General features: G+C 38.1%; 1 protein-coding gene across 5 annotated transcripts in view; it reads left to right on the plus strand.

Moving 5' to 3' along the window:
• Positions 1 to 23,150, plus strand: part of LOC306878825 (tight junction protein 1-like) — an 81,925-nt gene that overhangs the window by 41,893 nt on the left and 16,882 nt on the right. For 3 of the 5 annotated variants that reach the window (XM_079431372.1, XM_079431373.1, XM_079431374.1), the window contains exons 5-21: positions 294 to 594; positions 882 to 985; positions 2,447 to 2,612; positions 2,801 to 2,936; positions 9,991 to 10,121; positions 10,993 to 11,098; positions 11,253 to 11,403; positions 13,886 to 13,994; positions 14,651 to 14,870; positions 15,074 to 15,258; positions 15,969 to 16,064; positions 16,282 to 16,308; positions 17,253 to 17,335; positions 17,500 to 17,710; positions 18,758 to 18,858; positions 20,079 to 20,417; positions 22,383 to 22,607. In XM_079431372.1, coding sequence (XP_079287498.1) covers positions 294 to 594; positions 882 to 985; positions 2,447 to 2,612; positions 2,801 to 2,936; positions 9,991 to 10,121; positions 10,993 to 11,098; positions 11,253 to 11,403; positions 13,886 to 13,994; positions 14,651 to 14,870; positions 15,074 to 15,258; positions 15,969 to 16,064; positions 16,282 to 16,308; positions 17,253 to 17,335; positions 17,500 to 17,710; positions 18,758 to 18,858; positions 20,079 to 20,417; positions 22,383 to 22,607 — 2,691 coding nt within the window. The remainder of the gene's footprint in view (positions 1 to 293; positions 595 to 881; positions 986 to 2,446; positions 2,613 to 2,800; positions 2,937 to 9,990; positions 10,122 to 10,992; positions 11,099 to 11,252; positions 11,404 to 13,885; positions 13,995 to 14,650; positions 14,871 to 15,073; positions 15,259 to 15,968; positions 16,065 to 16,281; positions 16,309 to 17,252; positions 17,336 to 17,499; positions 17,711 to 18,757; positions 18,859 to 20,078; positions 20,418 to 22,382; positions 22,608 to 23,150) is intronic. The other 2 variants (XM_079431375.1, XM_079431376.1) reach the window with 1 other exon arrangement.

The following is a 23,150-nucleotide window of genomic DNA, read 5'->3' on the forward strand; positions in this document are numbered from 1 at the left end:
GAAGATACATAAGAAAATAATATGCACACTCAGTTATTCCCCAAAAACAATTGAATATGTAATATAATTAGGTTTTCATTTTGGAGTCTTAAGTGCAAATAACGGCCACATTTGATTACAAAATGCATTGACCAATCAGAATGAAGTATACCAGAGAGCTGCGTAATAATAGTCTATAACAGATGATTGGCTATTGCCCTTGCTAATGATAATATATTAATATGCTCTATTATTTTCTTTTAGTATGTTAATCTTATTAATCTGGTTAAAATGTTGATATATTGCCTACTCAGACTATCCGCAGAAAGCGGAAGGTGCAGATTCCTGTAAGTCGAGGGGGAGACAGAGAGACTATGTCAGAGCGAGAGGAAGAGGACGACACTGAGGAAGATGATCATGAGGGACCAGCACGTGCGGGGGGAGCGAGTGGAGGCACTAGCAGAAGAAACGAGCGCAGCGGCAGCACCGGAAGGAGGGACCATAGTAATTCCCGTGAGAGGAGCATTTCCCCACGCTCAGACAGACGATCAGTTGCATCCAATGTCCCGCCACGACCTTCCAAAGTCGCACTCGTCAAGTCCCGCAAGAATGAAGGTGAGTGGAGCTGCTCAAAATTGGAGGACAAACCTGTTAATTACTATTGATAGCTTCAACAGAGGGCTTGGCAAACATATTAGAATGTGTAAACAGGTGTAATGCAGTCTGTTGTACATTAGCTAATAGCTGTGATTAGTCTACTGGCGTAAATACCCACAGGGTGCTTTCAACAAGAACAAAGCTGTAGTAAGTTACTCAGTAGCCAGATTTATCAGTCACTCATTAATTCAAGCGGATTATGTCTGTTATTGTTCATTCTTGTGTGTATTTTCTGTTGTGCACAGAATACGGCCTGCGTCTGGCCAGCCACATTTTTGTAAAGGACATTTCTCCCGAGAGCCTCGCAGCCCGTGATGGCAACATACAAGAGGGAGACGTCGTCCTGAAGGTATGAGAAGTGGTGTCTGGGATGGATCAGAGATGGTTTCAGAAGAGAACTAGATAATCATGGAGTGAGCAGTACTAGCTGTAGTTACTGGTACCGTTACTTGTGCTGAAAAGCTTCAACGTTGTGGACTCTTTGTTTTCCTCTGTCTTGATATTTCTATAAAAATGTCTGGCTGTTTAAGTCGTTGTTGATAGATAAGAAATTGTGAAAATTTGGCTCTCTCTAAACTTACGAAAACTGCTCCAAGTTAATCTATCATGCTCTCAGCGTTTGGCTTCCCATATATGGACTGCCCACTAAATGTTCAAAATGACTGACAGGCAGAAAGCGCCTCAAAAGCCTTCTCAGTGGCTGAATGAAGAATCTGACAGTTGCTTGTCGTCACTGTCTGTTCATAAAGACTAGGACAGATGAGTGTGATATCTTTCAGGGATATTTCCACAAAGGCAATTACAGCACCTTTATTTACAGTAACTTTAAGCACACTCAAAATTCACCCTCATTCTTAATGTTTGGATTATTATACTTTAATTTCTACCTATATATATACTGTACTGTGTATATATAGGTAGAAATTGTATATAAATGTATATATACTAACTGACTAGTTTTGGCTGAATAAGATCTCTAACACCAAGTTATTAGTTGTTTAAGTAGGGAAATTACTTGACATTTCCATGTGAATTTATGAGCCGTCATCAGCTAAATGAGGCTAGTGCTTACTGAGTGGAACAGAGCATATCCCAGAGTGCACTGGAGTGAAACTGCGGGGTATAGAGCACAATGCCAGCAGGCTTGTTGCAAATCTCTGTAAATGGAAAATCAGGGACAGCATTTATTTTTTTCTACATATACACTACCATTCAGATATATTTAAGAAATTATTTTATTTAGCAAGGATACATTAAACTGTTCAAAAGAGACATTAAAAACATTTACCATTTCAAATCAGTTCCATTCCTTTGAACTTTCTGTTCATCAATTCATCGCAGAATCCTGAAAAAAAATGTATCACAGTTTCCACATTGTAGCACCAGCACCACTGTTTACAACTTTGATAATAATAAGTATCATATGATAAGCACCAAATCAGCATAGTAGAATATGTGACACTGAATGGCTGGTGAATTCAGCTTTGCATCACATAAATAAAAAACATTTGTTTTAAATTGTAATAGTATTTCCTAATATTACTGTTTTCTGTATTTTTAATCAAAATAAATGCAGCCTTGGTGAGGAGTCACAAGGGACTTTTTCAAAAACATTACAAAAGTCATGCTGACATTAAAAACTTTTGAACAGTAGTGTATATTGTTGGTTTATTTGCAAATTGCTGTCTATAGGACTAATCGGAGAGCTAAGAGAGTGTTTAGGATTTTAAAATGCTTAATTTATCAGCATACATTTATAATGCTTTCACAAAATGTTGTTCTTTCTGTTCTCCCTCTCCTCTCCATATAGATCAATGGCACAGTGACTGAGAACCTGTCTTTGATAGACGCAAAGAAGCTTATAGAGCGATCGAAAGGCAAGCTGAAGATGGTGGTTCAGAGAGACGAGAGAGCGACACTCCTAAACATTCCAGATATGGATGATAGCATTCCCTCAGCTAATTCAGACAGAGATGGTGAGATGATCCTAGTTAAAAATGTGAAAAAAAGATTAGACTTAAGGTCAGACATTAGCTTCAGACTTTATATTTTGCATTTGCATAGGCTTTTTATTTTCCTTTTTCTTGTAGGATTTTTGTCTTTTTCTAAAAGCAAGTCAACTTGGACTAAACTGACACTTGGAAATCATGATTTGTTTCAACAGACATTTCAGAAATTCATTCACTGGCATCAGATCATTCCCATGAGCGCACCTGTCGCAGTCGATCCCGTTCCCCTGATAAACGCTCAGAGCCTTCCGACATCTCCGGCCACTCTCCACAGCAGATGAGCAACGGCAGGTAAGAGACCAGAAATGCTTACATTAACCAAACAAAACCTCCTCAAGTTTCAAATATCCCTTAACTATTTTGTGTCCCTTAATTCTCTGCCATGGTTAATGTCACGCTTTGGATTGTCTCATTAATTTAGAGAGATGAATATGTATTATATGATCCTCTGGTATATGCATGCAAGTCACATTTCAGCTACTAGCAGGTTCAGATGTCAGCTAGAGCAGTAAGGCTGCTTCGATCTGCCTAATGACAGAAGAGTGCTGTGATTGATTACTGGTCCTAAGAGATATTTTAAGGTTTCCATCCCCCTCACCCCTGAGCCTGCTTTAAATGTTAGTACTAATCATATGAATCAGAATAAACAGATAGAACTGATTTGCACACTTACAGCTTTAAGAAATATTACACTCACTGTCACTGATTTGTATTTGTGTGAAATGTGTATATATATATATTATTTTAATTTTTATTTTGTTTTGCTTGCAGTCACAGGAGAATGTAAGTGTTGGTCATAGTGTAGTGAGCTGGCTGACCGTAACTCAGTTTGACACTACAGTAGTGCTGAGCTCATGTAGCTGTCTTAACTAACGTAGTAGATGTGCTCTAGCACTGTAGACGTGAGAAGTGTTGACAGCAAGCAGTCTGATGATTTCAGTGTTCTTTGTGTGTATGTTTGTATAAGAGACAATGAAGTACAAGAATCAGTGTGTTTGGATATGTTTTATGATGCTACAGACTAGTAAAAACCTAAATTCTCTGACTAGTTTAATTCACCACCTGAGAAATATTTACAGAAAATAAGGTAAACTCTCTTGGTGCATCACAAATATAATGTATATGCATACATAAACACTTGTCCTTTACCAAAAATTACCATGGTAACCATTTTTTATCAAAATATGTGCTAGTTTTTGGTTCCAAAAACAAACATAGAGCTATCAGCCTATTGTATTTGTGTACAAAATTTGTGACATTTTTCAGTCTCAGTAATATCTTCATTTTGATGTGTGATTAATTGTTTGATTAATTAATCAGTTTCACATAATTCATGTGATTAAAATTGAAATACAGCCCTAAATAAAACTGGATGAGAGATTCTCATAAAAAATAACATTAATTATAATTATATACCCCACTATATCAGTAGCAGTAGTAATGCTATTATGTTATGGTATTATAGCGGAAAGAGCATGTAAAACAGATGGAAGTAAGACAGAAAGAGCACGAGTTGGTGTTTCCAGAAGACTGTGAGTATGTAAAGAGACGAGGATGAAAACGATGACAATGCTGCAAGGTGCCGGTCCTTTCCCAGGGGACATGCCATTTTTCTTGGCATTAAAGCAGCTGCTCTCTACATCCCACATCCCCACACTGCCGCAGGCTGTATTTTAATGAAATTTCACACCCCGCGTCCCCGCACATCCTCCACCTGTCTGTCTACAGCAGCGTCTCACTTAATATCTGAACTCAGATTACACCTCATTATCGGCTCTCTCACCTCAACAAGACACTGATGCCTTTCGAGTCTCAGAGAACTGCCTCAGCTGTAGCAATTTCTAGCATGTGTGTGTGTGTGTGTGTGTGTGTGTGTGCGTTTGTACATAGTCTGCTTTGCACATGTGGACAGTGTCTGTAATATTAGTAGAATCATCGATCTCCACTGAATGATATTGAATATAAAGATGCTAGAGCTAAAGTCAGTTCAGTTCTCATTTCAGTTTAATTTTATGGCACATTTCTTATTGTTCCAAAGCAGATTTACAAAAAGAAATTTATAGTGCCTAGCAAGACCGCCAGTAAAGTCAAACTTGATAATAGCAAGGGAAACTCTTTGAGCTAAGTATGAAGCCTGGGATGGAACTAAGACTGGCACATATTTAAACTAATGTATGTTTCTTTATAGTTTTATTTATTTATTTATTTATTTTTCTGCATGGATACATTAAATTGATCAAAATAAATCGAAAGTAAAGACATTCATAATGTTACAAAAGAGTTCAAATAAATGCTGTTCTTCTGAGCTTTCTTTTCAGCAAAATCGCAGGTTTTCAACATTGTTTCTTGATGTTGATGATAATGTTTCTTGAGCGTGAAATCTGCATGTTAGAATGATTTGTAAAGGATCACGTGACACTAAAGACTGGAATAAATGCTGCTGAAAATTCTGCTTTCCCATCACACAAAAAAATGACAACTTGTTAAAATAGAAGTTATTATAAACTGTTGAAATATTTCACAATACTGCTGTTTTTAATGAATTATTGATCAAGAAATGCAGCCTTGGAGCATAGTGGGCATACAGGCATACAATTATTAATGTAAACTGATTTAATCAAGCAACATTGTATAACTACACTATATTGCCAAAAGTACTGGTGTTTGGTGACGAGTGTTTGGCTCAAGGTCTGCATTTAAAGTCACACCAGAGGTGTTCAGCTGGGATCAGGACTTGGCTTTCTGCAGACCAGTCAAGTTCTTCCACACCGATTGAATCAATCATGTCTTTTTGAACCGTGCCTTATACACAGAGGCACTGTCATGTTAGACTAGAAAAGGGTTCTGTCCAAACTGTTGCTATAAAATTAGAAGCACACAATTCCCTAGAATATCATTATATGCTTAAACATTAAGATTTGTACTCCTAGAAATGACTAAAGTAGTCAAACCTGTTCATTAGAAGGGGCGACCCAATACTTTTGGCAATATAGTGTATAAAATGGCTCATCTCTCTTCACTCTCTGGATGAGTAACAGGACTGGGCAACATGGGAATGCTCTAGGGTCCTCCTTCAGCACCACTACAAAAATGGATTGTCTAAAAAGTAATTTACTGGACTTGGACAGCTAGTTTTAGAGGCATTTTGGGGGATGATGAACCTGTTTGTCTGTGAGCCAGGTTAATATCTCAGAGCCATGCATCTCTCACTCACCACTGAATAACTGCTCTGTCTCTACACAGGCTGAGGGGCTCTTTTCTCACCAGAATGCTCCCGCTGTAAGTGCTGTGCTCTGTACACAGTGGATAGTTTTTGTAGATTGAGTCTGAGTGCATGGATATTAGGTTGGTTTGTCTGTGAATGTGTTTTTGTGCAGTTTTGTCATAGTCCTATTAATTTGTGTGTCCTGTGCTCTATATGGACGGTTTAGTTTGTAAAATGCACTTTTAATGCATTTGATGTGGTGCATTACAATGTGCTTGTAGTGAAATTAGCATGCATTCTGTCATGTTGAGCTGGTCCCACAGAGGCAACTAGCTCTGTATTGTGTGTGTGTTTGTGGAAATTGCCAGTGGGTGTCAAGGCTGTTATGCAGAAATGGGCCTGAATTCATTTTCCTGCATGTGTGTTCATTAACCTTGACACACAAGAGACAACACAATTCCCTCTGAAATTTGCATCACCAGATGGGTTTTTCATCACTGTACAAGCCACAGAGATGCACTCTCTTCTCTGTCTGAGCTGTCAGCTTTTTAATCTATCTCCTCTACATAAGTTTCTCAAGAGTACTCGAGTGTGTTGATTCAGTGTCGTCTCTGTATTAGGTTAGGGTAGGCAAGTTTATTCATATAGATTTACATTCCATACACAATGGTAATTCAGAATGCTCTACATAAGCATAACAAAGAAAAGAAGTAATAACACATGTAAAGTCAATTATTTAAAATTGCTTGGGGAAAGAAAGATGAACCTAAATTAATCAGTTAAGTGGATTAAATCAATTTTAAATTAAAGGGGTCATATGATGCGATTTCAAGTTTTCCTTTCTCTTTGGGGTGTTACAAGCTGATTGTGCATAGATAAGATCCCTGAAGTTGCAAAGACTAAAGTCTCAAAACCAAAGAGAGATTCTTTATCAAAATTAAGACTGCCACGCCCCCCCTAAAACGGCTCATTCAAACACGTCCCCACATGCCTACGTCACGATGTGGAAATATTTGCGTAATGCCGCTCAAATGTTCATGCAAAGAAAGGAGGAGTGGTTTCAGTAACCACAGTAGTGTTGATGCAGCCATGACAGGGAGACGCTGTGTGTTTCTATGCAAAAGCAAATGCACTTTATTTGGTCTTCTGTAAGTAGATGCATTTAGGTATCATTAAGATTACTTACAACAGAACAGCACAAGCCAGATGTTATCACAACGCATTTTATGGACGACAGTTTTGTGAACCTAGGAGAGGAGGTAATTCTGACTTTGCTTTGACAATCTGGCGCTTCTGAATTAGCGACTGTATGTTTTGTTTTTAGTTCAAGTATTTGCTATTGATTGTTCAAATGTGGAGTTTTGTGCGTCGTGTGTGTTTGTGTGTGTGTGAGAGAGAGAGAGAGAGAGAGAGAGAGACAGGGTCACATCTCAGCACATCAGCTATCTTAAAAGCATGTGTGTGTGTATGAGAGAGAGACAGGGTCACATCGCAGTGGAGTGTACAGCCCATCAGAAATCGTCTTAACCGCGGCTTGTGTAAACACATACGAGCTTCATCACTGTGTCACGCGACTCTGTTCCCCTCTCGGGCTTGAACTGATGGTAAAACTAACTACATCATTAACTGTTTTTACTTTAATTTTGAAAGCTGAAGCTCGCGATTATGGAAAGGGGCATTACATTTCCGATGCGGCTTGTGATGTTCGGCCAATCACAATGCACTGTGCCAGCTGGCCAATCAGAGCAGACTGTGTTTGTCAGAAGGGGGGACGTTGTAGAAAACGAAGCGTTTGAGAGAGGCGGGGCATAGAGGACTTACATTATTTTTCAAATACTGTACATTTTTGTGTTTTTTGAACATTAAAGCATGTCAGCATATTCTGTTACACCAAATAATGATCTTTAAAAAAGCATCATATGACCCCTTTAATAAAAAAGGAAAGAAGATTTTGTGTATATTTTACATTTTAAAATATTGTATTAAAGAATAATTTCAATAAAAATATGAACCTATTTTTTTCCTACATTTTAAGATATTCTTGAAGCTGGATCCAGCTGTGTGTGGCATAACCACTGTGTTTGCAGTGAGCAGTCTGTATTTCTGCTGATTCAAACTTAGTGATGTAATAGGTCTTCTAGGTTTATAGTCTTTTCTATATCGCATATTTACAAAATAACTTTACCAGCTGCAATTCATATGTAAAACAAAGAATAAACAGCTTCCAACTTCCATATTTTTCTACTTGTAATAGAAATGCAAATTTAATAGCTTTTCTTGCCGTGTAATCACAAGAATGGCGTTCATTTAGGGGAAAAAAAGTGTTTTTATTAGTGCTGTCAAACGATTAATCGCATCCAAAATAAAAGTTTTTGTTTACGTGATATATGTATGTGTAATGTGTTTGTTTGTTTTATTATGTATATATAAATACACACATATTCAGTATATTTTAGATTATATATAAATATATTTAATATATAAACATATTTTTCTTAAATATATACATGTGTTTGTATTTATATATACATAAATATTCACAGTACACACTCATATATTATGTAAACAAAAACTTTTATTTTGGACGCGATTAATAGTTTGACAGTACTAGTTTTTATACTCAAAATATATAATTTATGTGCACGCTACAAAAAGGGATTATTTAAAAAAAAAATTTTTTTATAGAGGTTCAATGCACAAATGTACATAGAAGCATTTCAGTGAGATTGTAACAGCTCACATGAGAATGTGAGCAGAGGATTTAGCCCATGTGTGATGGATGTGTTCGTACAGAGAAAACCAACAGCAAAGGAGAGCCTGGGATTTTTATAGGCCTTTGTGTGTCTGTGTGTGGCAGTGTATTTTTCTGCATGTCCAGGGCATAAGAGATTTAAGATAAAGTACACTGCTAGGCAACAAGGACTTTTTCTTTTTTTTTTGTTCTGACAGATAAGCATTTAATTTCTCGGCAGAAATCTGTTTGTTTGTGATTCAGCTAGCACAGCAATGCTAATTTTGTTTATCAAAGAGAAAAATGAATGTTTCAGGTGTGGTCTTGTTTCCTGTCTGAGTCATACTGTACCAGGCATGTGACTCTAAAGTCTACCCTTAGTTCTGGAGTGCAGTCCTCATCCTAAACTCATCATATGCTTCTCCAGCTTTCTGTGTCTGTACACATCCAGAATTTAGAATGTGCAACAGAGAAGTTGTGATGCCTCAAAGTATTTTACATATTTGTGAGTTGTTCATGTTTACAGTTTTTGGGGAAGTCGTGGTCTAATGGTTAGAGATTCGGACTCGTAATCCAAAGGTTGCGGGTTCGAGTCTCGGGCCGGCAGGGATTGTAGGTGGGGGGGAGTGAATGTCCAGCGCTCTCTCCACCCTCAATACCACGACTGAGGTGCCCTTGAGCAAGGCACCGAACCCCCAACTGCTCCCCGGGCGCCGCAGCATAAATGGCTGCCCACTGCTCCGGGTGTATGTTCACGGTGTGTGTGTGTTCACTGCTGTATGTGTGCACATTGGATGGGATAAATGCAGAGCATGAATTCTGAGTATGGGTCACCATACTTGGCCGTATGTCACATCACTTTCACTTTAAAAGAAGCCCTTGTATCTCCTAATTTTTAGCAAGAGAAAAAGTCTGATCTAAAGCACTGGCATCTGGTGCTGTCTAATGAGCAACCTTTATCTCTGCTGTTTTCAAGTTTTGTTGTGTTCGTGATCCTTCTGTTTTGTTTCCATTCAGCATTTTTTTACACACTCTTCCTTCAGGATCCTCTCATATTTAAATGGAACAAATATAATGTCTGACTTTTTCTTAGAAACTTGTATACATGCTGATCAAAATCTTATCTACAGTTGAAATGCCACCAATGTTTTTGAGGTCTTTAGTAACTTGCCCAACAGGAATTTTTGCTGCATCATGGTGTCTGCCTGTGTCTGCCAAATAAACAGTTTTCACACATTTAATACACATAAAAATATACTCTGCCTTATACAGTGTAACCTAAATTCTTGATTTTGTAAAATAAAGTTAATGTCCATGTTCTTTGTAACTACTAAGAAAGCAGAGGTTGTACTTGTAAGCAGAGACAAAACCAGGCTCAGTTTGTAACTGTGAGTTTTGTGTTTCTGTAGTCACAGAAGTCGTGAGGAGGAGCGCATCTCCAAAACAGCGGCGGTATCCACTCCAGTTAAGATGACAGAAGATGCCCTTCTGGTTCCGCCCATAGAACAGCCCGGTGACAAACAGATCCCTCCACTGCCAGGTTGGGACTTTCACCTCCAGACTTTCAGCTGTCTTCTGTCTTTACTTGTGCTCTCCTACTGTCTTATCTCCCCAGTCCAGTGGCATGTGGCAACTTTTTAAATGATGAGGCAAAGCCACCTGGTTGTTTTCTTTTTTTTTTTTTTAGTCCAATGTAAATTCATGTTTCATTTCCATGTGATATTTGCTAAATTGGCACATAATTTATCTATAATTTATTTTAGATGAACATAATTTATCTAGCACATTGATCAAGCAACCAGTCCTACAATATTTTTGCATGTTAAAGTTGACATACTGTCAATTAAAACCACAACCATAAGTCAAATTCTCATGTTTCAAAACATTTTTAGATTACTTCTAATAGAATAATAGCAACAGACAAATTTTCTCTTTTATATAATACTACAAACTTGGCAAACTTTTGTAATGTCCACCCATTTCTACTGACTTTGAGGATTGGATTTTGTTACAAACACGAAAGTCAGATATTATTGCTTTGACAGAGTAGTAAGCCAATTCACAGCTTTCTTTAATGTGACTTTTTAACTGTATTTTACTGTGAGGAAAAAATTGTGATTTGCATCATATTGGTGTGTACATCAAATAGCGTGTAAGCCCAATGTTCTCCCTCACCTCCTTGGAGAAAACACCCATCTTGCTCCTACTCCTACTCCCACCTTTCCACTGATCGAAATCAGACCTCTCCTCTCCTTTAGTTTTCTCTCTGTAACGTGTTGCTATTTACTCCTTAATCTGACCTAGCTTCAGTTTGGTTCATGTTCTTATTGGGCTGATTTGTCACCTGTTAAGAGCCTGTTGTTAAAAGAAATACGTTCATTTCGTCATGTCTAACAGTATTGTGTGTTTAGAGCCGAAACCAGTGTATGCACAACCTGGGCAACCTGATGTTGATCTGCCAGTCAGCCCCTCTGACGCCCCTGTGCCCAGTGTCACCCATGATGACAGCATCCTCCGGTCAGTGTTGTTGTATATTCTGTACTCTCATCATACTCCCAAGTGCCTTTTCTAGTGACTTGATTTTACTAGCAAAGTAAACTTTCTGTATTATTGTGCAGATGCATGTGTACAGATAATTAAAAACTGAGCCAGTTTTATTCTCTGTTACCAGGCCTAGTATGAAGCTGGTGAAGTTTAAGAAAGGCGAAAGTGTAGGATTGAGGCTAGCAGGAGGAAATGATGTGGGGATCTTTGTTGCTGGAGTGTTGGAAGACAGTCCTGCTGCTAAGGAAGGCCTGGAGGAGGGAGACCAGATACTCAGGGTGAGGACCGTCTTCTACATTCACCACTAGGTGCAAGTAGCATCTTTAAAGTCCGTGTAAAGTCAATTCTGAGAATTGTAAACAAATTATATATGTTGGAAATGCTTTGCTGAAACATGTTACAAAGACTGTGAACTATGTAGTACTTAATTGTGGAGTTAGACTGTTAAACAGTTTTTCACTATTTTCGTGATCAGGATTTTTTGGGTGGGGCTAAATCAGGACTCAATGACGCAATCGAGCCACCGAGCACATCCCCTTTAATAACACTATAAGATGTGTGTTCGACTTGAAGCAGTGAGAGCTACAGAGAGCAGACGTTCCTGATGCTTTCGAATCGCTCTCTCTGTAATTTAATGTCATACAGTGCTGCTTCAAGTCGAACACACCTAATAACTAGAGCGCATTAGCATCAGTGGTTCACGGCTCAATTGTCATTGCCGTTAGTTACTATAGCCTACAGTTTGTTAGCTAGCTATGCCTTTGTCACATAAATGCATAATACCTGGTTGCGATCATTTACAAAACAGCTTGGCCTCCTTATTAAATAAGCTGCAGAGGAAGACAGTTGAGAGACGGCAGCTTTCCCGCGAGTGGTTTGTGAGCAGAGAATACTACTTATTTTTTCAAGATTTTGATACCTTATTTTATTTACTTGCCGTTTTTTTTTTTAGAATTCAAATTCGGCTGGGTGGTTAATAACACATCTTTCTGTGATGTGACAAACTCAGAGCATGCATTTAATATTGATTTTACATGGGCTTTAAAGTGAGGTCTTGCGATGTGGATCTAGCACCAATTTTAAGACCTGTAAGACCTTCATTCATCTCCGAAACACAAATTACTTTTGATGAGCTTTCTGACCCTGTATAGACAGCAATACAACTGACACGTTCAAGGCCCAGAAATGCAGTAAGGACATCGTTAAAATAGTCCATTTGACGTCAGTGTTTCAACCTTAATTTTATAAGGCTATGACAATAGTTTTTGTACACAAATAAAACAAAAATAATGACTTTATTCAACTATTTCTTTCTCTTCCTTGTCAGTCTTCGACGCTTGTTCACAAGAGTACCACGACACATTCCTTTGCTTGTAAACAAGGTGCAGCGCATCCAGGTTACGTCAGGCTCCTGCGTCACACGCATGTGTCGTGGTATTCTCGTGACAACACGTCGACTGACACGGAGGAGAAGACATTGTTAAAGTTATTTTGTGTTCTTTGCACACAAAAAGTATTCCCGTAACTTAACATTAAGGTCGAACAATTGATGTCACATGGACTATTTTAACGATGTCCTTACTACCATTCTGGGCCTTGAAAGTTTGTTACGTTGCTGTCTATGGAGGGTCAGAAATCTCTCGTATTTCATAAAAAATCTTAATTTGTGTTACGAAGATAAGCAAAGGTCTTACGGTTTGGAATGACACGAGAGTAATTAATAACAAGAATTTCATTAATTAATAACAAGTCCAACAGAATTTAAATTTTTGTGTGAACTATCCTTTTAAGGATCAATATCGTGTCCTCCTAGTGTTTGCCTAGTTAAAGCTGAAATCTGGATAATTTTGTTAAAAATGACAAAATGTCATAAAACTAAATTAATTTAGTTAACATTAAATAACTAAAACTGTATTTATTTTATAATATATAATCAAATATCAAACAATTTGGAGCCAAACTGTCATTTTCAGTTCTATTTGTTGCCTTTAAATCTCCACTTTGAAATCATTGACATTCATTGTGTGAAAACGTCACATGTGCAGCAGATACAGTAGCATGTTTAATCATAACAAAGAAATCTTAAAGCATGTGTTCAATTTATTTATTTTTTTTCTACTTAACATCTGCTGTTGACTAATCTCTGTGCTGTAAGACTGTGTAACATCCAACTTTTTCTCAGTAAAATATGAAGACCCTATGTAACCCCTGTGGCTGTGGGAAAAAATAATCATGACATACTCCTGCTCTGACTCAGTGCCTGTCTCTCCTCTGTTTCCAGCTTTCCTTTGTTTAGCCTTTGGCCACACAATGGCGCTCATTGTTTAACACTAGCCTCCAGTGGTCTTATGCTATTGTCAGTTGTCTGTGTAATACAGAGACTCTTAAGTGAGGCTTGTTTACCACTGAGCAAATTTAATGAAACATGGATAGTTTTGTTTCTCTCCCACACAAGTCCCAGAGCAGTGTGCGTACTGTATATATGAGTGTATGAAAGTTCCCGTCCCTGCTTCACAAACACACACTCCTTGGATTCCAGGCCCTGCCCCACAGCGAGACTCCCAGCTCATTGTTTTTCCCTTTCCATTTTGTTAGAGGTGACTGCATGTTCACCTCTACTCTATTTTTTCCCTGAGATTGTGACTTTAAGATAAAGTAGAAACAGAAAAATGTATTTCTCTTTCCACTATCAATAAACAGTGTATTGTTTGGGTTTTGCACCGCAGAGATCTAAAGCCTGTTTTTTTCTTGCGTTCGTAGGTTAACAATGTTGATTTTGCAAACATCATTCGTGAGGAAGCAGTGCTGTTCCTTCTCGATCTGCCCAGAGGTGAAGAGGTCACCATCCTGGCCCAGAGGAAGAAAGATGGTGAGCAGATGCATACGCTTTTCACGTATCAGTTATGTTTGCCTATGTTCATTGATTACATGGTTCTTTTTCACTCCAAGATCATCACCCTCTTGTCGAAGACAATATTTGAAATCTAAACTAATGTGTATCTCCAGTACTTCTGATGCCTTATTAGGCCTCTTGGAATTTTCCTGAGGCACCTTAGTGGGCTCCAACACCCTGGTATAGAACCTCTGGTCTAGAATATTTAACTCTTATTGGTCACTCGCAGCATTCAGTGGTCAAATGTCTTCTGCAATCAAATAAATGTGTTTCTCACATAGCGGCACTAGTATATCATGTCTCATATCACGCTGTCGCCTTATTCTTCTCACATAATAAAATTTTAATCAACATTTTATGTCCATTTCTTTACTTATTTAGTAAGTACTTCTATAATAAGTGGGATAATGTGCAATCCGCCAGTTTTTAAGGGTGATGCAAGACTCTGCTGCTTCACATTGGGGGCACGATCACCTTGTCTGGCTTTATTTATTTATCTGTGTTATCCCTTTCTTGTATAACTTGCCCTGTTGTTTAGTTAAGTCAAATTCAGTCATTCTAAGAAAAAGTTTATTATAATGCTATTCCTCATCACTTCCTGTTGATCATCTAATTTATGTCATGTCCTCTAGTGTACCGGCGGATAGTGGAGTCTGATGTGGGCGACTCCTTCTACATCAGAACACACTTTGAGTATGAGAAAGAGTCTCCGTATGGGCTGAGCTTTAATAAGGGAGAGGTGTTCAGAGTGGTGGACACCCTCTACAATGGCAAACTGGGCTCCTGGCTGGCCATCCGCATTGGGAAGAACCACCAGGAAGTGGAAAGGGGCATCATTCCCAACAAGAACAGGTAATCACCCAGTCAAGCACCAGCAGTACACAAACACCTGTTGTAGACATTATACTCGGAATATACAGATTAGTAGATCATATATAGATTACTATAAAGTTATTTTTTTTATCTTGTGTATCTCTATACAAGTCTATGATCCTAGAGAGAATGAAAATTCAGTATATTTTTAACAAAAGCTTGTTTTGCCGCCATCTCATCAGGGCAGAGCAGTTATCAAGTGTACAGTATACACTCCCCAAAACTGCAGGCGGTGACCGAGCAGACTTCTGGAGATTCAGAGGTCTGCGCAGTTCAAAGAGGAACCTGCGGAAGAGCAGAGAAGATCTGTCAGCTCAGCCTGTTCAGACCAAGTTCCCGGCATATGAGAGGGTGGTTCTTAGAGAAGGTATGTATGTATCTTAGAGAAGGATGCACAATATATCAGTTATCAGGCGATAGTAGAGAAATTTATTTATTACTCTATTTTAATTAATCACTATCGCTATGATTTTGTAAATTAGATTTATGCTAATTTCACCCTTTTTTAAATTTAAATGACCTTTTCCTCCATTTAATGGTCACTTAAATTAACATTTAAAACACTAATTTAATAACACAAATTTCATTCACAAAATGCATTTAAATTGATTTTTAGTTTTATTTTTCATTTATTTAGACCAGTGGTCTCGAACTCAATTCCTGGAGGGTCACAGCTCTGCAGAGTTTAGCTCCAACCAGCTTTAAATCACACCTGCTTGGAAGTTTCCAGTAATCCTGAAGACCTTGATTAGCTGGATCAGGTGTGTTTGATTAGGGTTGGAGCAAAACTGTGCAGAGCTGTGGCCCTCCAGGAATCAGTTTGAGACCTTGTTACACATGTTACATGTACTAACTATTATAATAACAATAAATTATTATAAAGTAACTCTAACCAAATAGTAAGTACATGTAGTTAATTAATATTATTCAGTACTTAAATGTATAATTACACTGGAACAAGGACACCTTAAAATAAAGTGTAACGTAGAATTTAAATATTGGTCATTCAGTAATCTGATAATAGCTATATTTCTGTTTTGTTTAAACTATAACAGAGCTGACTTTTTCTCGTTGTAGCTGGGTTTCTGAGACCCGTTGTGATCTTCGGTCCGATCGCAGATGTGGCACGAGATAAACTGGCGAGAGAGGTGCCTGACCTGTTTGAGCTTGCAAGTGAGTGTCCATTTGTTAACACACATGCCTTCATAAGACAGCGCTTCAATTTTCTAATCCATGTACCTGTGCAGCATACTTGATCAGTCACACTTGAGCTGTCCTGCTCTTCAGTTTCAGTAGTGCATTTAAAATTCAGCTTGTAAACTGATTCCATGAGTGGCCACTGGCTTTATTTACATAACATTGTTCCTGTATGACTGTATTTGCTTTTCAGAGACACAGCACCCAGATGGAAGGGAAAGTACGTTGCATACAGTAGTCACATCAGCTCACTCCATCAGTAACCATAGTTACTTGAGGCTGTGCATTATTATGGCATCCCTTATTTTAGTTACACCAAATCGACACCGCTTGGAATGTTAACAATGAAAACAAAATCCAAGATGTGTTCATGCTATCGACAGCTCCAACCCCCCCAACCCTTCAGTCATGCTTGTGAGGAGATGAAGGCACATTGCTCATTGATTTTCCCCCATCCCAAGCACCTGCTTCCTGTGTTATTTTGTGATTCTTTGGGCTTTTCTGTGTTTCTTTTTTGCTGAAAAGACTTCCTGTAGTTGCTGCTATTTTAGAACCATGATATAGTAAAGGATACAGATGCAGGCTTGCTGTCTTAAAGGGATAGTTCACCCAAAAACGAAAATTCTATCATAATTTACTCACCATTGGACCCCATTAACTTCAGTTGTATAGAAAGAGAGATTATTTTTGATTGGAACAATATAAGGAAAAATAAATGATGCTAGAATTAAAATTTTTGGGTGAATTATCCCAGTAATGTATTGATGTCAGGGGCCACAAATGGCTACTAAAGGTCAGAGCACACTAGTTTTACCCTCTTCTGGTTGCACTCTTTTTTGTTAAATGTTCTTCAGATATTCCAGACCCCCTCTTAGTCACTGTGGTGTACAGATGCTACTTCACCCTCCACTTGATAAAATGAATATAGTTTTTTTGATATCTGTAGTAAATGAACATGCATCGTACCACATTGATGTTACACGTATGGAAAATGTGAACAGTCTGCAGGTGCTCATATATTGTGTATGCGGGCGCATGTGCACATCCATGTTGAATTGCCTCCTCACTGTATGCTTTTGAGGGGTGAAGATGCTGAGGTACTGCATGAGAGGGAGCACAGGAAGTATATGTAGATGGTACTATGGATTGTTTTCTCTTGTGTAGAGAGTGAACCCAGAGATGCCGGCACTGACCAGCGCAGCTCGGGGATCATACGGCTTCACACTATCAAACAGATAATCGACCGGGTGAGATCTCACACATACAAAGGCACAAAATGCAATGCATGAACACTCTCTCTCTGAATAGCATTACTGCCTTCTGCTGGTGGATTATAGTACAGCATGTTATATAGCCATACACTTGAGAGTCCATGAAATCAAGAAGAGGCGTCTTTGTATGTCTTTTGCAGGATAAACATGCAGTGTTGGATATTACTCCTAACGCAGTGGATCGGCTGAACTATGCTCAGTGGTATCCCATCGTGGTGTTCCTGAATCCTGACAGTAAGCAGGGTGTGAAGAGCATGAGGACCAGACTGTGTCCTGAGTCCAGGAAGAGTGCCAGGAAACTCCATGAGCGTGCACTTAAACTGAGAAAGAACAACCACCACCTATTCACAAGTAAACACAGATGTTTTAAGGTTGTTTTCTTTATTGTAAAAAAAAAAGGAAAAGACTGAGAGAGAGACAGTGAGGATTGGTTCACCTGCAAAAGCAGACACTTGTTCCCAAAGCCCGATGGTATTAATATAGTAACTACAGACCCAGACATACTGAGTGAGGCGAGGAAAGTCGTTCTTTTGAGCCACATTATTTTAATGATTCTGCTGAACTAAAGAACTTTGTAAAGTGTTCATGAAATTAATAGACTGCGTGACTTGCAAAATACAACATATACACAAACAAACTGTATCATCTGTATTATTTATCTTAATCAACAGTGATAAATAGTTATTATACCTAATCTAGTTTTTATTATAAATAAAATGTCACGCACATTCTTTTAATTGAAGACATTTTGAGAACTCTTTTGACTGAAGTGTCTTGTGTCTGTGAAATGAATCCAGATTTCCAGATGAGCCAATTTGCTAAAATTAATCAAACACACTACTACATGTCTCACACACACACTATGACCTCTTTTAATGTGAATTTAAAAATGTAATTCACAGTAATAACTTGGAGTAATTATTCATAAAACTGTATGTCACGTTAAATTTCGTGATGGGTCACATTTAGCAGCCTGGCTGCTATCTCAAGTTTTGGTCGTAACTTTTATGGAAATATTAAGACAAGCACACTGTATCTAGCTGAGCTCTATAAAGGCTGTTGTGTTATAGCATTCCTCATTTGTTAATCACTTTGAATAAAGGCCTCTCATAAATGTAAATGTAACAGGGCAGAAAGATCACTCGGTTGTAAAGTGAAAGAATCCAACAGTGATCCACCTTTCAATGAATTAGTGAGCACATAAACGAGTGATGTTGCATGCTGTGTGCAGTGGACACTGAGGTGCAATGAGGTTGCTAAATCAACACAATGTACCTTTTTTTTTTTTTTTTTTATTTATTTTTTTTTTTTTGAGCACAAAAAGTTTTTTACAAATACCTGACTCCGCTGGATTCTCTTTAGTGATTTGATGTCTTCCTTCCTGTGACTGTCCTCTAGCCACCATTAACATGAACAACATGAATGATGGCTGGTATGGAGCGTTGAAGGAGACCATTCAGCAGCAACAGAACCAGCTGGTGTGGGTCTCAGAGGGCAAGGTGAGTGTCATCAAACTTTTCCACAGTGATGCAGTTCCACAGCAGATGCTTGACGTTTCAGGGACAGGGTTCATTTGTTGTCTGGGGTTGTCTGGTTTCTTAGTTCCATGTTTATATTTACAGAGCATAGTTTGTTTCCCATGCATCTGTTCTTGTGGTCACAACATTCATGTTGACCACTGCATGGTTCATTTGATCAACATCTGTTCTTCCTCTCTTCCTCCCAGTGGACTGAGTTTTGTTTTTGTGATGCGTCACAATTATGAAATATGTACCAGAACCTGATATATTTCACTCTAAAAATTAAGTGTTTACCCTTTTTGGGAAATGATTTTCACAACAATAAAGCACACCCCCTCAATTCTTAATGTCGTAATGAGAAAAAAACGTCTCACATTTTTAGTAGTGGAAAGCAAAAAATAAAAGAGATTCTCGTTTTTATAACAGTGATGTTACTGTTAACTAAAGCTATTTAAAAATTGTTTCCATTAATTGAAATAATGCTGAAATAAAAATATTTGATAGAGTACTAAAATGATTGAAGCTAAAACTGAAAAGCTAAATGGAATTTTAGACATTTAAAAATTAAAATGTAAACTGAAAATATAAAAGCTTACCAAAATATAAGTATTATGATGGTATATAAATAATAATATAGTATTTATGTACCATCATGATGCTCATTATAATATAAGTATTAGTATATTATATTGTAGTATAAGTATATAAGCACATAATATATTATACTTATAACGCTGTCTCATTCTTATTATGGTAATGTAGAAAAGGCTGTGATTTAAATTATACTTATAAAATCATTAAGTATTTGGAGAACTGCTTTTAATTTATGCTGATTTTAATTTCTTTAAATTTAAAGCAGGATTGTTTTACCGATATTGTAAGAAATTACAATAGCATCATGAAAGAATCATACATGAAAATTGAGACAGTAGAACATTAATAATTGATGGTAAAAATGTTTGATGTAAATTTTGGTTGGTTATCCTGGATATAATGTTGAAATGTGGAAAAATCTAAAATGTAGGCTTTATTTTTAAATGCAAAATATAATTTTGTAAGATTATCTAATGTCCAATGTCATCTCTCTCTTTTACCTTCCACTAATTGTTCACCCTCTCATCTCTCTCTACATGTTCTCTCGTCTTCCTCTCTCTCTCTCTCATTGAATTCTTTGGATCTTGTGCTCTCGATCTCTGCAGGCGGACGGCGCACCTGACGATGATCTGGATCTTCACGATGACCGTCTGTCCTATGTATCTGCCCCTGGTAGCGAGTACAGTATGTACAGCACGGACAGCCGTCACACCTCAGACTACGAGGACACTGACACAGAGGGCGGAGCCTACACGGACCATGAGCTAGACGAGACCCTGAATGACGAGGTTGGACCGCCCAGCGAACCCGCCATCACTCGTTCCTCAGAGCCTGTCCGGGAGGACCCGCCCGTCATCCAGGAACCCCCTGGATACGGAGGGTACCAGCCCGAACCACTGAACCGCATCGACCCAGCAGGGTTCAAGGCCCCTGCACCTCAGCAGGTAGCGTTTCTGCGAGCTGTTCGCCTTCCCTGTTGTCTGGAGGCCGTGGTGTGCGTGAGAAAAGTGTTCTAGCGGCGCTGTTGGAGGAGTGCTTTAAAAAAAAAAAAAAAGCGTATCATTGCAGTACTATAGAAGTGACAATGACCAAGTAATAATTGTTGCCATGTATTTATTATATGTATTTATGAGCGTGTAGTTGTGTGGAAGTCTGTGTGTGTGTATGTGACAAATATGGCTTGGCTGTTATACTTCACATAGATGCCGTGACTCTTATCTCAGTACGATCACAGAGGAGATGGAAGTGAGGACATTGTATCTTTAACTATGTGAAATGATTGTCCCATCCTTGTGGTCTAGCCTGTCCCCTTGCTGTCATGCAAAATGATGTCATTACCAGAAAGTATTATGTGCATGATGGATTTACAGTGTTAAATGTATTACTGTGAATGTATTTATCTATATGGGTTCAGTGGCCACTATGATATCCAAAGTGTCTTAGATCTTGTATTACAAGAGAGCCAAAACGTTGTACTGTATTAGAATTAAACTGACATCAGACTTAACGTGAAAACAGAACCTTGTCCAGTTGTAAATTATTATATGACATGGTTCCCAGAGTCAATCTATTCTGCATGTTAGTGGGATGTTCCTAGTTCAATACAAGTTAAGCTCAGTGAACAGCATTTGTGGCATAATATTGCAGCTAAGGCACTAGCAATGGAAAGATTTAAAATGTTTTAAAAGTATAGCCACTAGAAATGCACTGATTGCAGTTTTGGCTGAAATATCGAGATCAATTGTTACTGTTGGTACCTCTTAAATGGGAACATTAGGAACATTGGATGGACATTACAATTCGTTCAGTTTGTCTAAATTTATAACATCCAAATCTAAAAACAATAGTTGTAAGCGCTACAAGGGAATTTTGGCATCACAACATTATATACAGCTCAAAAAAATGGATATTTATTTTAAGATTTGCTAGAGATTTACCCTAACAGAGGTAGTAAATGTTTTAGATAACAATTACAAATTAATTAAACCTGTATTACAAATGAATACAGGTTACATATTAGATAACAGCAAAATCTAAATGTAGAAATGGGAGAATTGTTCATGCACAATTAAATATTTTATAACAGCCAATAATGTATATAAGCCATATATAAAAGCCAATTAAATAAAAATTTTACTTTTATTGAACTTTATCAGATTAAATTATATTTCTTATTATTTAATTTATTTATTGTTAATAATAAATTGCATTAATAATATTGCATTGCATTATTAATAATAATTAAAATTGCATTGCATTATTAATAATAATAATGAAAGAGCATTCAATTAAATTAAATGTAAATTTACATTGTTTTCTAAATGTTTGCTATTGATCTTATTGTAAACCTTTTTTTGAACTTGTAATTTAAAATAAAAGCTTTCCTGTAGCTCAAATAGTAGAGCATGGCGCTAGCAACGCCAAAGTCATGGGTTCAATTCCCAGGGAAAGCAAGAGCTGATAAAATGTAAAAACTGTAACTTGAATGCAATGTAAGTCGCTTTGGATAAAAGCGTCTGCTAAATGCATAAATGTAAATGTAAAATATAAATGTGATAACTCAATCTTAGGGTGAAACTTCAGACTTCTCTCTTGTGATAATCATTTCAATCATTTAGGCCGATTAAACCCCACCCCTTTCTGACTACATTTTTTCTTATTAACAATCTGCTTCACTCGGATGTACATCATAATAGAAAAGAAAACCTCCAGAATTTTCTGAAATTGCACAACTGTGCATGTTTATTTTCCTAAATGCTGTCAATAGAGCTTAACATCGTGAACCTGGAACATTCCCTTAATAGAACAGTACTGGTGTCAGGTGAGACAGAAGAGAATCATGAAGCTCAGCTGAAGTGCAGTGGTGAGGTTTGACCACATGTATTAAACATTTTTGAACACCTTCACAGAAAGCAGAGGCTGCTCTTCCCACGCAGCCTGAGCCGCTGGCAGAGACAGCGCCCCCTGCTGTTCATGTAAATGCAGGGGCCCTGAGTGCCAAGGATCTCCCGGTCACCCTCACTCGGGGGGATTTTAGCCCAGAGGCTGGCTCTCTCTTCCCACCTGCCCCTGAGCTAGCCCATCCCCCGTCTCCCGACCCCAACCAATCCGAACAACCCGGGTCAGAGTCCAAGGTACCTCGCTAGCCACCCTGCTCTGGACTGAAACCGGCCCACTTAACGCCCGAGCCCGGTGCCCTCTCTTATCGCCGTCTAGCCTGCCTGTGTGCTGCAGTGCTTTCCTCTAGCTCTTGCATGTGCGCTGTGTGCCTATTTAAGAGAGCGTCCGTTCTCCTTCTGTGAATGTGTGCGTGCGTGTTTATAAACAACAGTGGGTACGACAGAGGCCTGCTGCATCAGATCATAGTCCATGTAGCTTCAGGCAAGCCCAGGTCCCCACTGTTGCTTGCCTACTCTTGCATGGGTTTAATTTCCTGCTTTTGCTTGTTGAAGTAGAGCTAGTGAATATTAGTGGTGCAATGAATGTGATGAAATGATTTAAAACTTATTTTGACCTGTATTTAAAACTTTGTATCTTTTCCCCCTCCTGTTATGACTTTGAAAGGTAGCCTTTTTGTTTACAACATACGAGTACGGCTTAACCAGTTTTCATCTTTACAGTTTTATTCATACTTTTTCTGTCGAAAGCATTCTTTAAATTTAAATTTTCATATTTAT

The sequence above is a fragment of the Barbus barbus genome (genome assembly GCF_936440315.1).
Source record: "Barbus barbus genome assembly, chromosome: 2".
NCBI lineage: Eukaryota > Metazoa > Chordata > Actinopteri > Cypriniformes > Cyprinidae > Barbus > Barbus barbus.